Genomic DNA, 13168 nt, shown 5'->3' on the forward strand with positions numbered 1-13168 from the left:
AGATAAAAGCTCAGAAACATATATTGCACTGGGATGGCAATCCTAAATCTTAGCTGCCATTATCTTCTAGATAGTATCTTATTATAATTTTATAGCCACATATTTTACTGTTTGCTTCTGTTGTGGCCAGATCTTTATTCATTTCTGTACTAAGAGCAAGTACGTGTTTTTGTGTGTGAGAGAGAAATAAAAAGGTGAAGCAAGGTTAACTTCATCACACACAATCCCTTCAGATTTGCTCTCATTTCTGGCTAGTGTTCTCCTGCTAATTAGCTCCTAATTAGGTAATTGGGCCTAGTTCCACACAGCCCCTCTGGCAACTTTCTCCAAGATGAAGCCGCCTCTTCCTCTGTAGACTGAGGGGGTTTTTGCAGTTCCACAGACTGAATTTTGCTGTTGTTCACATCCAGAGCAATTCAATATACAATTCAAAAAATGTAACACACCCCCCCCATTTCTTAGAATATAACTAAAACATTAACTGATATGCAGGCAGCATGGGAGCTGCTTTTAGTGTTGTATATGAAGAAAACATACAGTACTAATATGTCTGTGCCACTGTAGATAAAGGCATTAAGATAGTTAACCCAAGGTTTAAACTATAAAGGATACCGTGAATTTTAGTTCCAAAAATAGGATGTGTACTGTACACTGAGCTGTAATCGTCTAGGCATTACAACCTTAAATTGGTTTAATACCCATTCCCCCCCTTCCCAGGGAACCTTGGAACTACCCTTGTGAGGTAGGTCAGGCAGAGAGACTGTGGCTGACTCACGGTCACCCAGTGAGCTTCCTGGCTAAGGGGGGATTTGAGCCGAGACCACCCCACAGCTGTCAACTCTCAGATTTGAAAAGAAGGGATCAGCAGCCTTGAAAATAAGGGATCAGCAAGCTCACCTGTCCCGGGGACAGTCTACGGGATATCTAACAATCCAGGATAGCAGTGGGAAGCAGCGGGAAACGGCGCTGGAATAAGGGAATTTTCCACACAAAAAAGGGAAGGTTGACAGCTATGGACCACCCAGATCCTAGTCCAGCACTCTAACCACTGTAACACACTGGCGAGATTTGCTAGCGGGGATGTAACATTTTGTACCTGCATGTGAAAATTAATTGGCAGCGCATGGGGGAAGACGATGCATGGTTTACTGAGTTCAGCTACAGTGATGCTTAAACTAGTTGCCCATTTCAGGTGTAAAGTATTTACAATTCTGGACGTTCAAAGTCTGAAGAGCCAGTGGGTATTGCATACCCTCCAAGTTTCCCTATTTTCCAGGAACAGGTCTGGAATTGCAAAAAGCCATCCTGGCTTCTGATCAGATTCCACAATGTCCTTATTTCCCCCGCCAAGCTCAGGGAAGAGGATGAGCCAGCACTTTTCCTGAGCAATGGTGGCAGAGAATGAGCATCCTACATGGCTGCCACTTTTGGCCTCCTCCCCTGAGCAGCTGGTAGCGGCTGCTGGAGGAGGGTAAGGAGGAAAGGCTGTTGTTGGCAAGGCCCAACCTTGCGTGACGCACCAGCCCTGAGGTGCTGGTAGAGAGCAGGGCCGCCCTAGCTGAGAAGAAAGGGGAAGCAGAGTGCAATACACACACACACACACACACTTTGTGCATCCATGTCTAATCTAGAACCTTTCTAAAATTTATTTATTGGTGTTTGTTTCTTTTTGTAAATCTACCAAAGAATTAAATAAAATCAGGGTTAATTGCTTTTTTCAGGACAGTAGAGAGGGTGTGTGCTGTGTCCCATTGGTGTGGTGGAAATGGTCTGAGGGGACAAAAATGGGGTGCAGAAGAGGGTCAGTTGTGGGGAGTGATAAATGTCCCCATTTTCATCTGAGGAATGGTGGAGGGTATGGCATTGCGTAGTCGTTAAAGAGTGTCGGACTAGGACCTGGGAAATAAGGATTTAAATCATTGTTCAGCCAGGAAATTCACTACTTGACTTTGAGCCACTCACGATCTCTGGGCCTAATCTACCTCACAGAGTTTGTGAGACCTAGCTGCAGACTCCTCTTATCTGCCTTTCCTAGCCCAGTTACTTCCACTTACCAGATTACTTTCTATGCCCAAAGCGGGAAAACCAAAACACATCAGCAGAGAAAAGGATTCTCCCCCCCCTCCACTGGCACATGGGTCTCCCTCCCTGCCAGCTGGCTCCTAGAAAATGCCACTGGCTTTTAAGGTTTACAGAAGAGTTTTGCATCCCCTATAGTTTATCTGTGGAGTCAGACAATTGACCCATGTAGCTCAGGACACTAAAAGACAGTGAGTATCCCAAAGCTATATTGTGGGATGGCAGAAACTGAGCCTGCATGTGAGGATATAACCGTTATAAATCATAGACTTAGTTTTCATTATGTGGAACTCTTTGTGTTTTTCTGAGACTCATTCCTCCAAATGGTAGCATTTTCCAGTGAACTGGAATACTTTTTGGGTGTCCCAGGTTGCCCGTGGGAATCTTGTAGGCTACTTTTGACAGAGGTGGGAAAATAATTCATTGGAATACTCCATTTCAAATGCATTTTTCCACCATGCATAAATTAAGCAGCTGAAACTTTCCTAATCACTTTGCCTCTGTGCTGAAAAACAAGCCATTCACTAGTTTAATTTTTTGTAAGCTACTCTGAGGGGGACATAAGCCCTGCCCCAAAGTTGGCAACTGAAGGTGCTGATTAGGGTGGCCAGATGGAAAAAGGAGAAAAGTCTTGTACACCTTTAATTGGCGTGCACAATTGAGCCCTGTTCTCATACTGATGTTAGTAGAGGAAGAAACAATTCCCAAGTGCACAAAACAACCAGAAACTGCCATTAAAGGTAGACCCTGGACATTTATTTACTTTTTAAAAAGTCAACCAAGTAGCAACCCAACCATAAAATTGGGCAGGAAGGTTAGTTTGGGTCTCCTGCAGTAACTCTGGTCACCACATTTCAACCAAATGCTCACCTGTGCCTTATTGCAATTGCTTTTTGCATCTTCACACACATCCAAGGCAGCTTACAACATACATTTCAACAATATTAAGATTAAACCTGATCAACAAGAACGGTAGCAGATTTAATTTACTTACATGTTGTTGCTCCAACACGTTCCATGCTGCTGACAGACGCAGAGCTCCCTTCTTTTTTTGGAGTTTCTCATACCAGCTGTATTGACTTTATGGGGGTTTGAAATCACACTCCTTTTCTGGTACAGCAAAGACTGGCTTCACTTTCCTTCCCATTGTGCAGAGTCTGAATTCAGCAAGTCAAGGAGTTACATATGGGCTGTTTTCTCTTCATCTGATGGCCTTGGCGATTGCAGAATTGCTGTTGGTAGCTGCAGGTGGGTGGGGGGCATTTGTGTATCAGCTGAAGCTGAACAGAGGCACAATGGAGAAAAGCTACTTCCTCTCCCTCTGATTAACAGCTTGACACAAGCAGCTGACGGTTTATCTCCACACTGTGAAAAAAAAATCCTGCTTTTTGCCTGTTGTGTTGGTGTTAAAGACACATGAGCAGGCAATTTTCTTTCCTGGTTTGTTGGTAATCCCACCAGTAATTGTCCATATTATCCTTATTTTTTAAAAAAAACAGAACCATGTGCACACACCTTTACACTTTGATAACCTTATGCCAATTCATCTGTCATTGTTTTTAGCATTTCTGTTGTGTCCCTGTTTACTGGCTTCACCGCTGATGCCATATTGCAATTGTATCCTATCCATACAGCTGCATCCCCAGCACTTGTTTTTATTATGTTACCCCAGGGTTCTATTGAGAGTTAATGAGCTCTTGCCTCAAATATTAAAGGAGCCTTTGAATTAGCACAGAAAGATTGGCTATAAATATCCATACTGGCCATTACAGGAAAAAGTGTTGTGGAAGCATCTGCACAAGTGTGTCTGCTTTCTCCAGCTTGAGCCCCTTTGTTGGCAAGAGAAGCTCTATTTGGAAAGCTGATGGGGGATGGCAATCAACTGTATTTGGAGCACCTGTAACCCCTGACCAAGTAGAGAGGCTTCCAAACCCCTTTCCTTAGGAAAGCCAATCTCTTCCAACCCCCCACCCTGCTTAAGGCAACAGCCAGCCAATATATGAGTCTGTATCCTCATCTTAGGCATATTTGCATGCCTCGCAACCAACATAACTCACTCTAAGAAATGGGTAAAGGTTTTGAGCATTTCCAGACAACCTGTTTATAGTGAGCGTTTATCCCAATTTGTTTGTGGGGAGGTTAGACAATGGATTAAAGCAAGCATTATCCCACACTTTCCAGCACATTTCCTCATCGCCTTCCTTAACATAAAATGTCAAATCTTTGGGAGATGTGGTTTCTTTTCACTAATAAACATATCTTTGTGCACACTTTCCCCTAATGCGTGTTATTTCTGTACACTGTTTTGGTTGGAAAAGTGTGAATTTTGAAAGAAAGTTGTGTTTTGATTCACGTATTCATGTTTTGATAGGAAAATGAATTAGGTAGGTTGGTGTTAAAAGGCAAACTGAACTAATCCCCCCCAATCCTCTTTTCTGGGTAACGATGATGTTTCTGGGAGTCTTCTGTGCCTGCCCAGTTTAGCCTACAATAAGAGAATCCTGGAATGTGCTAGAAAAAAGTGGCAGCTCTTTAAAAGAAGGCAAATGCCTGGCAAAATCAAGGAATGGAAACCTCAATTGGGTTCTGGGCTAAATCAAAACACAATCAATGTCTCTTGTTATACAAGCTCAAGCTGTAGCTCAGTAAACCTCTCTGATGGCACAGCTGTTTTGCTCCATGTTGAAGAGGTAATTGATGTGAAGAAGCCACTGTTGAGTGTCTGACTGAGAGTTTGTGAAGCTGATATGTATGATGGTCAATGGGCTGCAATGATATGCTTCAGGCATCTGGCAAGACTCAGATTAAACTTTCCCTAACCAAATAAATTGGAGAGGAGGGGAGTCATATTGTAGTCTTACAGCATCCATCACCACCTCAAAATGGTAATCTCTAGGATTCAGCCATTATCCCACACCAGAGCCTCACACAACTCTGTTCCATACAGAACAGGTGAATAATATTGGGGTGTTAGTGATTGGCTTACATTTTTCAGCAGAAGTTTTGGGATGGGCAACCAGTTAAAACCCTTTTCTTACCTCTGTGCTTCCCTTCTCTCTTCTCCACGCCCCAACCCCCCCCCCCCCAACTTTCAGAAGCAGGAATATTGGCTATTTCATTCAAGTCTGTAAAATCAAACTGGTATACCTGTAAGAGATGGCAGGAGAAAACTGAAAAGCTATTTCACTGCAGGAAGAAAACACAACTGAGGAACAGCCGACAGCTGCAATCCCATTTCCTTTTATGTCTTTATTCACTGTTTAGCTTCTCTTTATTCCAACAGTGCAAATATGTAAGAACAGCAGGAAACCCATGTTTTAAGCAGCACATATATGCTCATGGCTGGCTATAACTAACTACATTCCCCAAGCAATGGAAAAGTAATACACGGATATCATCCTTTGAAGAAGGAGGACAGACTTCGCTGCAGCCGAGAGCCACAAAATGCAACTTTCCATTTAAAGTAGCCAGGCTGTCAAAATGCTAGAAACCACCACAGGCCTTCCCTTTTCTTTAAAAAATACTCCCATAACCTCTTGCTATAATTTAAATGCGGTTTCGTTTTTGCTATCTACAGTATAGATATATAAAATATAGACTCTGTTTTATCACACACTTTTTGTTTGATAAATAACTTTTAAAATATCTACTGTACATAAAATGCCCATGCAATGACATTTTGTATATACCTAGTTTGCTTCTCTCTCTCTCACTCACTCATTCACCCTCTCTTGTGTACACACACACTTGTAAAACACAATAAATATATACAGCAATAAATGTACACTTGGATTTAAGGTTAAAAAAATAAAAACAAGGCATCATTTAATATCCAGATTAAGTAGAGGGTTGCAATTTATCACTGAAAGATGATGGCATGCTAATTCTGCACATAAGAGGATTTATAGAACTGGGTCCTCTGTTTTCCTCTTTGTTTTTTAACATTGTTAGTGCACCACCCTGACTGATATTCAGCATAAGAGAATGACAGGAAAACAAGAGATGATTGAATTGACTAGACCTTTCCACAGTGGTCGCTGGAAACACAGCAACACAAATGGAGAGCCTTTGATTATTTGTATTGTCAAATCATACAGAACAGTGTTTCAGTTCTCAGATTTCTTGGAACTTGCAACCACCCCTTCTAAGCTTATCCTCCCTTCCATGATCTGATGCCCCCATTGCCATTAGCAGAAATCGGCTCCTCTGCCCAGAAATCTTACATGCAACCTCTTCAGGTGTTGGAGGAGGAAGAAGTAGAGTCTGCATCAAGACATCAATTAAAAAAAAAAGTAACTGGAATTCAATGATGCAAGGAAGTAATAAGATAATGTATTAACTACCTACAAAGAAGTGAAATGGACTGAATACATTTAAAGTCCAGTAGATACCAAAAGGAAAGGTAAACTCCTTTACTGTTCTAGCAGTAAGTACCCAGTAAGATTTTTCAGTGCAAGCTTCCATGTCATCTCAGCGATGATGTGCAAGCCAAGAAAAATTTATCTAGTAGCTGTTCAGGTAGCAGTCTCTACATCTCACCTAGACTTTGGAAAAATCATGCTCTGTTTTTGTGCAATTTCCTCGTAAAACATGTTAGGTTTTGCTGAAACCTATGCTTTTAAAAATCTTGTCCTAGTGTGGGCCCTAAAGACCAAACCCCAAGTCAGAAAAAAGAGAGTCCTGTGACACCTTAAAAAAACGATCAAGTTTTTGTAGACCGTACACGCCTTGTCTGATGGGCTATTTTCTGCATCTAACAAAGTAAGCTCTGGTCCATGAAAGCTTTTGCACAGTACTAAACATGGATAGCTTACTCGGTTAGAGCATGGTGCTGGTAACACCAAGGCTGCAGGCTCGATCCCCGTAAGGGGCAGTTGCATATTCCTGCAATGCAGGGGGTTAGACTAGATGATCCTCAGGGTCCCCTCCATCTCTATGATTCTATATTAGTTTTGCTATGGCAGACTGACATGGTTGCCTCTCTGGAATTTATCAACAATCCGAGAACATAAGGAGACTGGCTGGTCACCCTGTATGTAATTACCCTTATTTCTCTACAGATTGTTGTGCGTCGTATTGAATCCTTCCAGGACCCTAGGAAAAAGATGCTGCTATTTTAGAGCTGCATGTATTTTTTAAAATATACATGTTTCTGTTTCTGTTACCTTTAAAGGGGGGGAAAGTCCAAACAGAACATAAACCTTCATTCTTAACTATGAAAACCAAGCTGCCAAATTTTCCAGGTCACACAACACAGTCATACCCAAAGAGTTCTTATTCTATGAAACTGATACAGGTGCATGGGTTACTGAATGATGCAGTACTCAATTAGCATGCTATTATCAGCGGGACTGCAAGTCTCCATGTCAGAAGCCAGCCAGTTTTGCTTTCTGCAAGGAAGGGGCTTTCTGATAAGTCACCAGCTTTGCAGCCTGCTAACTGGTGAGGAATGTCTCAAACTAGACTTCCACGAACCTTTTGTTCACAGTAAACGCAACTGCATCAGCTATGCACCTGTAGGTTGTAAATGGATGCTGTTCTACCTTCCTATAATGCTATTTTGTAAACAGTTAATGCAAGTTTCTCTTTAACAGAGTCTCATACAACTATCAAAGCAAGCATTTCGAACGCATCTAATATTTCAGCACCAACTAGGCAATGTGGTTTACATAGCAAGGATTTATTCCCTATATTGTCTTCCTTGTCCAAGGCCTGAGACACATGGCATGTTTTTTCCGTTAGGAAAGAACTGCAATGATCCACCTTTTTCTGAGAGTTGACAAAAAAACCAACCCCTAGCAGTACAAAGACATTCTGCTCCTGCGCATTGCTTCACTGATCAAGTAAGCAGGGCTCAGCTCTGGCTCCTCAGTCATGATCGCAATGTTCTGCCATTCACCCAGCTGGTTCGATTTTTTAATGGTGTCCACCACACACAAAGCATAGAGACAGTCATCAAAAGTCGCAGCCATTGTGAGCGGCCGCCCGTCCCAGGTCCGCCTGTCATCTTGATCCTCAAACGCTTGACGGACAGCTTGCACCATCTTTATAGTTCCACGCAGGTATGGGGAAGGGATGTCGCTGAAGGCCTTTTCGGGCAGCAGGGCATTGCTGACAGGGGTGGAATCCTTCAAAAGGAGCTCTTTTTGTGGCGAGCTGTTGCTCTGCCCATACAAATCCATGCCTATTACAGTCAGCCTCCCGCTGGAGCCTACCACAACAATATCTTGCTTAAATTCCCCGGGCACGTTGAAGTTGAGGGTGACGGTGCAACACACCCCGCCTTCCAGAACCATCTGAAACGTGCAAAAGTCATCGCTCGTGATTTGGCGGATTCCCTTGATGTAGTCCGTCTGTTTCACAAAGGTCTTAAGCAGCCCGTGCACTTTCACAGCCTTCTGGCTAGTGAGGAAGGTCAAGAGGTCAATGATGTAGGTACCAACCGAATGCAGCCCCCCGCCCCCCATCAAGTCATCGCAGCTCCAGTTGTATTTCTTCCCCAGCAGGCTCCCGCTGTGAACTTGTACCTCGCATACAAGCAGTTCTCCAACGTAGCCCTCTTGGATCAGCTGCTTCATCTTCACAAAGGCAGGCAGGAAGCGGAGGACGTTGCCCATGATGCTCATGAGCTTGGGGTAATAGTGTGCAGCTGTCATCATCCGAAAGGCATCCAGCGGAGTGGCTGTCCTGTCGCAAATGACGTTCTTTCCAATCCCTGTCAGACATTGGAGAGAAAGAGTAGGTGAGGTTAGGACATCTTATGGCCCTACAGTCTAGTCTAGTAATCCAGAAAGGTTGAATCCATTTAAATATACATAAAGGTAAAGGGACCCCTGACCATTAGGTCCAGTCGTGACCGACTCTGGGGTTGCAGCGCTCATCTCGCTTTATTGGCCGAGGGAGCCGGCGTACAGCTTCCGGGTCATGTGGCCAGCATGACTAAGAGCAGCGCACGGAAACACCGTTTACCTTCCTGCTGGAGCGGTACCTATTATCTACTTGCACTTTGTTTGTTTTATATATATATATATTTATTAAATTTTCAAATACAAAACAACATTATACACTTCATACATCTTAGTTACATCTTATTTCTCTTTTTTTGACTTCCCTCAACTTGTCTGCAAATCCTTCATATTTTAACTTTAAACACATTTCTATTTTGTTGTTTATATTATTGCTGTGAACTTCATCCCATTTTAATACTTATTTCCCATCACAATGCTTCGTTAAAACTTACAAATGTAATCTGATTATCACTTAATTTCTGCAAATATTCAATAAATTTTTCCCAATCTTCTGTGAATCTTTGATCTTGTCGGTTTCGGATCCTTCCTGTCATTCTGTCCAATTCTGCATTTTGCAGAATTGTATCTACTTGCACTTTGATGTGCTTTCGAACTGCTAGGTTGGCAGGAGCAGGGACCGAGCAACGGGAGCTCACCCCGTCACGGGGATTCGTAACACCGACCTTCTGATCAGCAAGTCCTAGGCTCTGTGGTTTAACCCACAGCACCACTCACGTCTCTCTTAAATATATATATGGGGGATTAATCATTCATGCACAATCGTTGCTTTTCTTATGGCTTCCAGAAGACACAGTGAAAATATTCCATTTTAGTTTCACTTACAGAAAAAGTGGTGTGAACTGAATTCAGGGCTTCTGACCATCACCACGTGCAAACAGCTTTATTTCTTGGCATGCAAGAAAATATGCCACTCTGAAAAGGGTGACTATGGAACTCATGTCATCATAAGAACAAAAACCATTGGTCTACGCCAAACCTTTAGCAAGAGATTCTCCTTGACCTTTATTAGTGCCTGCAACTCTTCCTGATTTTGTATCATCTTCAGATTTTATTAACTATATTCCCTACTCGTTTATAAGTACTGTTTATAAGGGAAATCTGGTTCTGTCTGAACCCAGCAGAGTTCTGTCAACTTATTTACCTATTTAGCTGAAATGTTATTATTCCCTGCTACAATACTAATAAACAGAATATAGTCTTTAAAGGGATGAATATGCTGTTCTGCACTTAGGATTTCTGTGAACAGGTGGCATTACCTCACAGAAAATAACCTGGGTATTATCTCAGGGGTTATAATTCAGTTCCTTACATGTGTACTGGCTATCCATTGAATTCTCTTGCCATATTTCCATCATTACACTAGCTATGTTTTTCAAAAAAAGTTTCTGAATATATACTTTGAATTTATTGTACAGACCATAGATTTAAAGCACATTCCCCGGCCTGCAAAGATTCATGGGAACTGCAATTTACCCCTCACAGAGCTGCAATACACAGCATACTTAACACACTACAGTTCCCAAGATTCTTTTGGGGGAGGGTGCTTTCAATGTCCAGTGTGTATGCAGCCTCTTAAAACTAAGAGTGTTAACTCCAGTTCATGGTCACAGATACTACATTTTACATAGACATCCCTGTCATCTCCAAAAAGAGGCATAATTGAAGCAAGCGAGCCCATCCAACAGGTCTAAAGCCTCTTGGTTAAACTGAACAGAGCAAGGGAGTGTTTCTAGTTCAGCATGAGCTATATCATCTCAGTAAGACTACCAAATAACCCTTTATTTAAAGTAGGCCACCCCTGATTTAAAGGACTGTTCCTTATTTGACACTATTGCCATCCTACATAACAGTGGTTTCTAAACTATTTCCTGGAGAGTTCCTCGGAAGCTTATCAAGGGTTCTTGAAAGAGGAGATGGGTCATGGAGGACACTCCTTGATGTAAAGTTACGGAAGGGTGCTAGTGAGATGTTCCACACACAATTCATGATAAAACAGCAGGAGACCTGCTCGAGGCCTAGCCACTGCTCTGAATGACTTAATGGTGCCACACCTTGCATAACTTGCTCCAGGATTTTTTGCTGGGTGAAAATATTCCCTGGTGGCAGCATGTTTGAAATGGCTATAGAAGATAAGGGATACTGAATATTTCAGAATATTCACTGCTTTGACAGAACAAACCTCTCTGATTTTTAGTACTTTGATCTGGCAACCACAGGCATGTTTATTTTCTACTGAGCTTATTCCTCAAATGTCCAGATTGCCTGTTTAGTGCCTCCGAACCTTTGTTACTAAAAATCAACCATCTCCCACTGTGTCTCCTTGATTCATATAAAATTAGGCTTGTTTGGCTTCAGAGAGAGAATTCATGAAGCTGACCTATATTCCTTTAATAGGTAAAAGTTCCAATTGTACCTTTGGCTGCAAAGCTATTCAGTGTAAATCTGTGATCTTAACAAGTCTTTGTCAACAGAATATGTCCTCTCCGTAGGACTCTAGGATTGGGATACAGCCAGAAATGCAGAAATCCTGCCTTTATAGAAACCTGCAACACATTTTCCAAGCCCCAAAGGCACATACCAAACTATTCATATGGCCAAGGGGGTAGAAGTCTCAGCGCAGCAGTGGCTGGCAGCAGCCTTCGCAAATATATGAAGATTTTGTTCCATTGCTTCTGGGCTTCCATTGGCAATGCCCTTTAAGCCCTGAATTGCTCAGGAATCACAATGGGTATGGCCCAATCCCAGAGTGGGTAGGCCACTTCCTGTTAGAGGCGATGATAACTTATCATCTGCTATGAGAATTCAAGTATCAATACATAAAGATCCTCCAAACTAAAATTAAGTACTGCAAAGAGCAAACGTTATGGCCTTTCTGGTGGTGTCCCTACCCACCCCAATGAGGGTGGAGGAAGCCCCAAAGATACCAGAGGTGTAGGGGGACTTTGTTTATGCTGCTCAACTTCCCTGCATAAGAGTTGGTGTGCAGGGTAGCCTAGCAGCAGCCGGCACTTTCCCACATAGCCTCCAGACAGCCCCAGAGCTTTGTTTTAGTTGTGGATATTTTTGGACACAGTATTTTTGGTATGGATTGAAGACCAAATGGTAGAGAGGGCATTTAAAGGGTGTTCAGAGGGTGCTCCCCACTTTATGCTATTTGACTTACGCACGTGGGGGCCTAGAACATAACTCCCACCTAAGTGGGGAGTCACCTGTACCAGGCAAACACGTTTTTATCTACCCATCTTGGATGAACATTTTAGGCATTATTTTACATTTGCTGGTTTTCAATTGATTTTACCTGTTTGCATTTTTTCTTGTTGAGTCACTTGGAGACCTTTTTTTGTATAAAGCAACTACCAAATGTAAACAAATAATAATGCCTAATAATAATAATAATATTGCCACCACAACTCCCATGAAGGTTCTGGTATATTGCTGTAGGGCTGTTGAGAACCCCAGCAGCAGGGGTTGGCAACTGGAAGCCCAGATATTGTTGTTGTTGTTGTTAATAATAATATTGTTACTATTGCCACTCTGAGTGGCTCCCAACAGAATTAAAAGCACAACAGAACATCAAACATTAAAAACTTCCCTAAACAGGGCTGCCTTCAGATGTCTTCTAAAAGTCAGATAGTTGTTTATTTCCTTGACATCTGCTGGGAGGGCGTTCCACAGGGCAGGCACCACTACTGAGAAGGCCCATTACCAAATTTCAGTCACCTGCATACAAGAACCAGCAAAATCTCACTGGCTTCTCTTAAAAGCCACCAACTCTTGCCTTAAAAACAGGCTAGGTTCCTTCGGAGCTCTGGATCAAATGCGCACAGCAAATGTGGTTTTAGAGGGAAGGTGCTTCTGAGAACAGCATTTGAAAGCAAGCGAGAGGAAGGTGCAAGAGACCCATGTCATTAGATACTGCCTCAACTTGCAGGCATGCATTGTTAGGCAACATATTTCAGTATTTCAAGATGGGTGGGTCACATCACCCACTGCTGTGCAACTGCACGGAGTGAGTCACAGCAGAAGCTCAGGACTTTAGATTTATACAAATGTGCATATGTATTTAGAAAGACTGGCTGTGGCCCTGAAAGGAGTTGCAAGTGCTTAGTGGACTGAAATGAGCCAGCCCTGTATGCACATGACGCTGCTTTATACTGTCATGAGTTTGGGGTGGGGGAGTAGACTGTAGGTCGAGACCTTTCTAACCCTTGGGTCCAGCAAATGTTATTATAAGCAAGGGTTCAAATTCCTCGTGAGGCGATAGCCTAGGTAATGGGCCA

General features: G+C 42.6%; 1 protein-coding gene across 1 annotated transcript in view; it reads right to left on the bottom strand.

Annotated features, from left to right (window-relative positions):
• Positions 1-5303: 5303 nt before the first annotated feature.
• The window catches only part of GFOD1 (Gfo/Idh/MocA-like oxidoreductase domain containing 1), a 46614-nt gene continuing 38749 nt past the window's right edge, over positions 5304-13168 (bottom strand). The window contains exon 2 of the mRNA XM_079985062.1: positions 5304-8794. Within this exon, the coding sequence (XP_079841188.1) occupies positions 7875-8794 (920 nt within the window). The 3' untranslated portion in view covers positions 5304-7874. The remainder of the gene's footprint in view (positions 8795-13168) is intronic.

This window comes from Podarcis cretensis, assembly GCF_951804945.1.
Source record: "Podarcis cretensis genome assembly, chromosome: 7".
Classification (NCBI taxonomy): domain Eukaryota; kingdom Metazoa; phylum Chordata; class Lepidosauria; order Squamata; family Lacertidae; genus Podarcis; species Podarcis cretensis.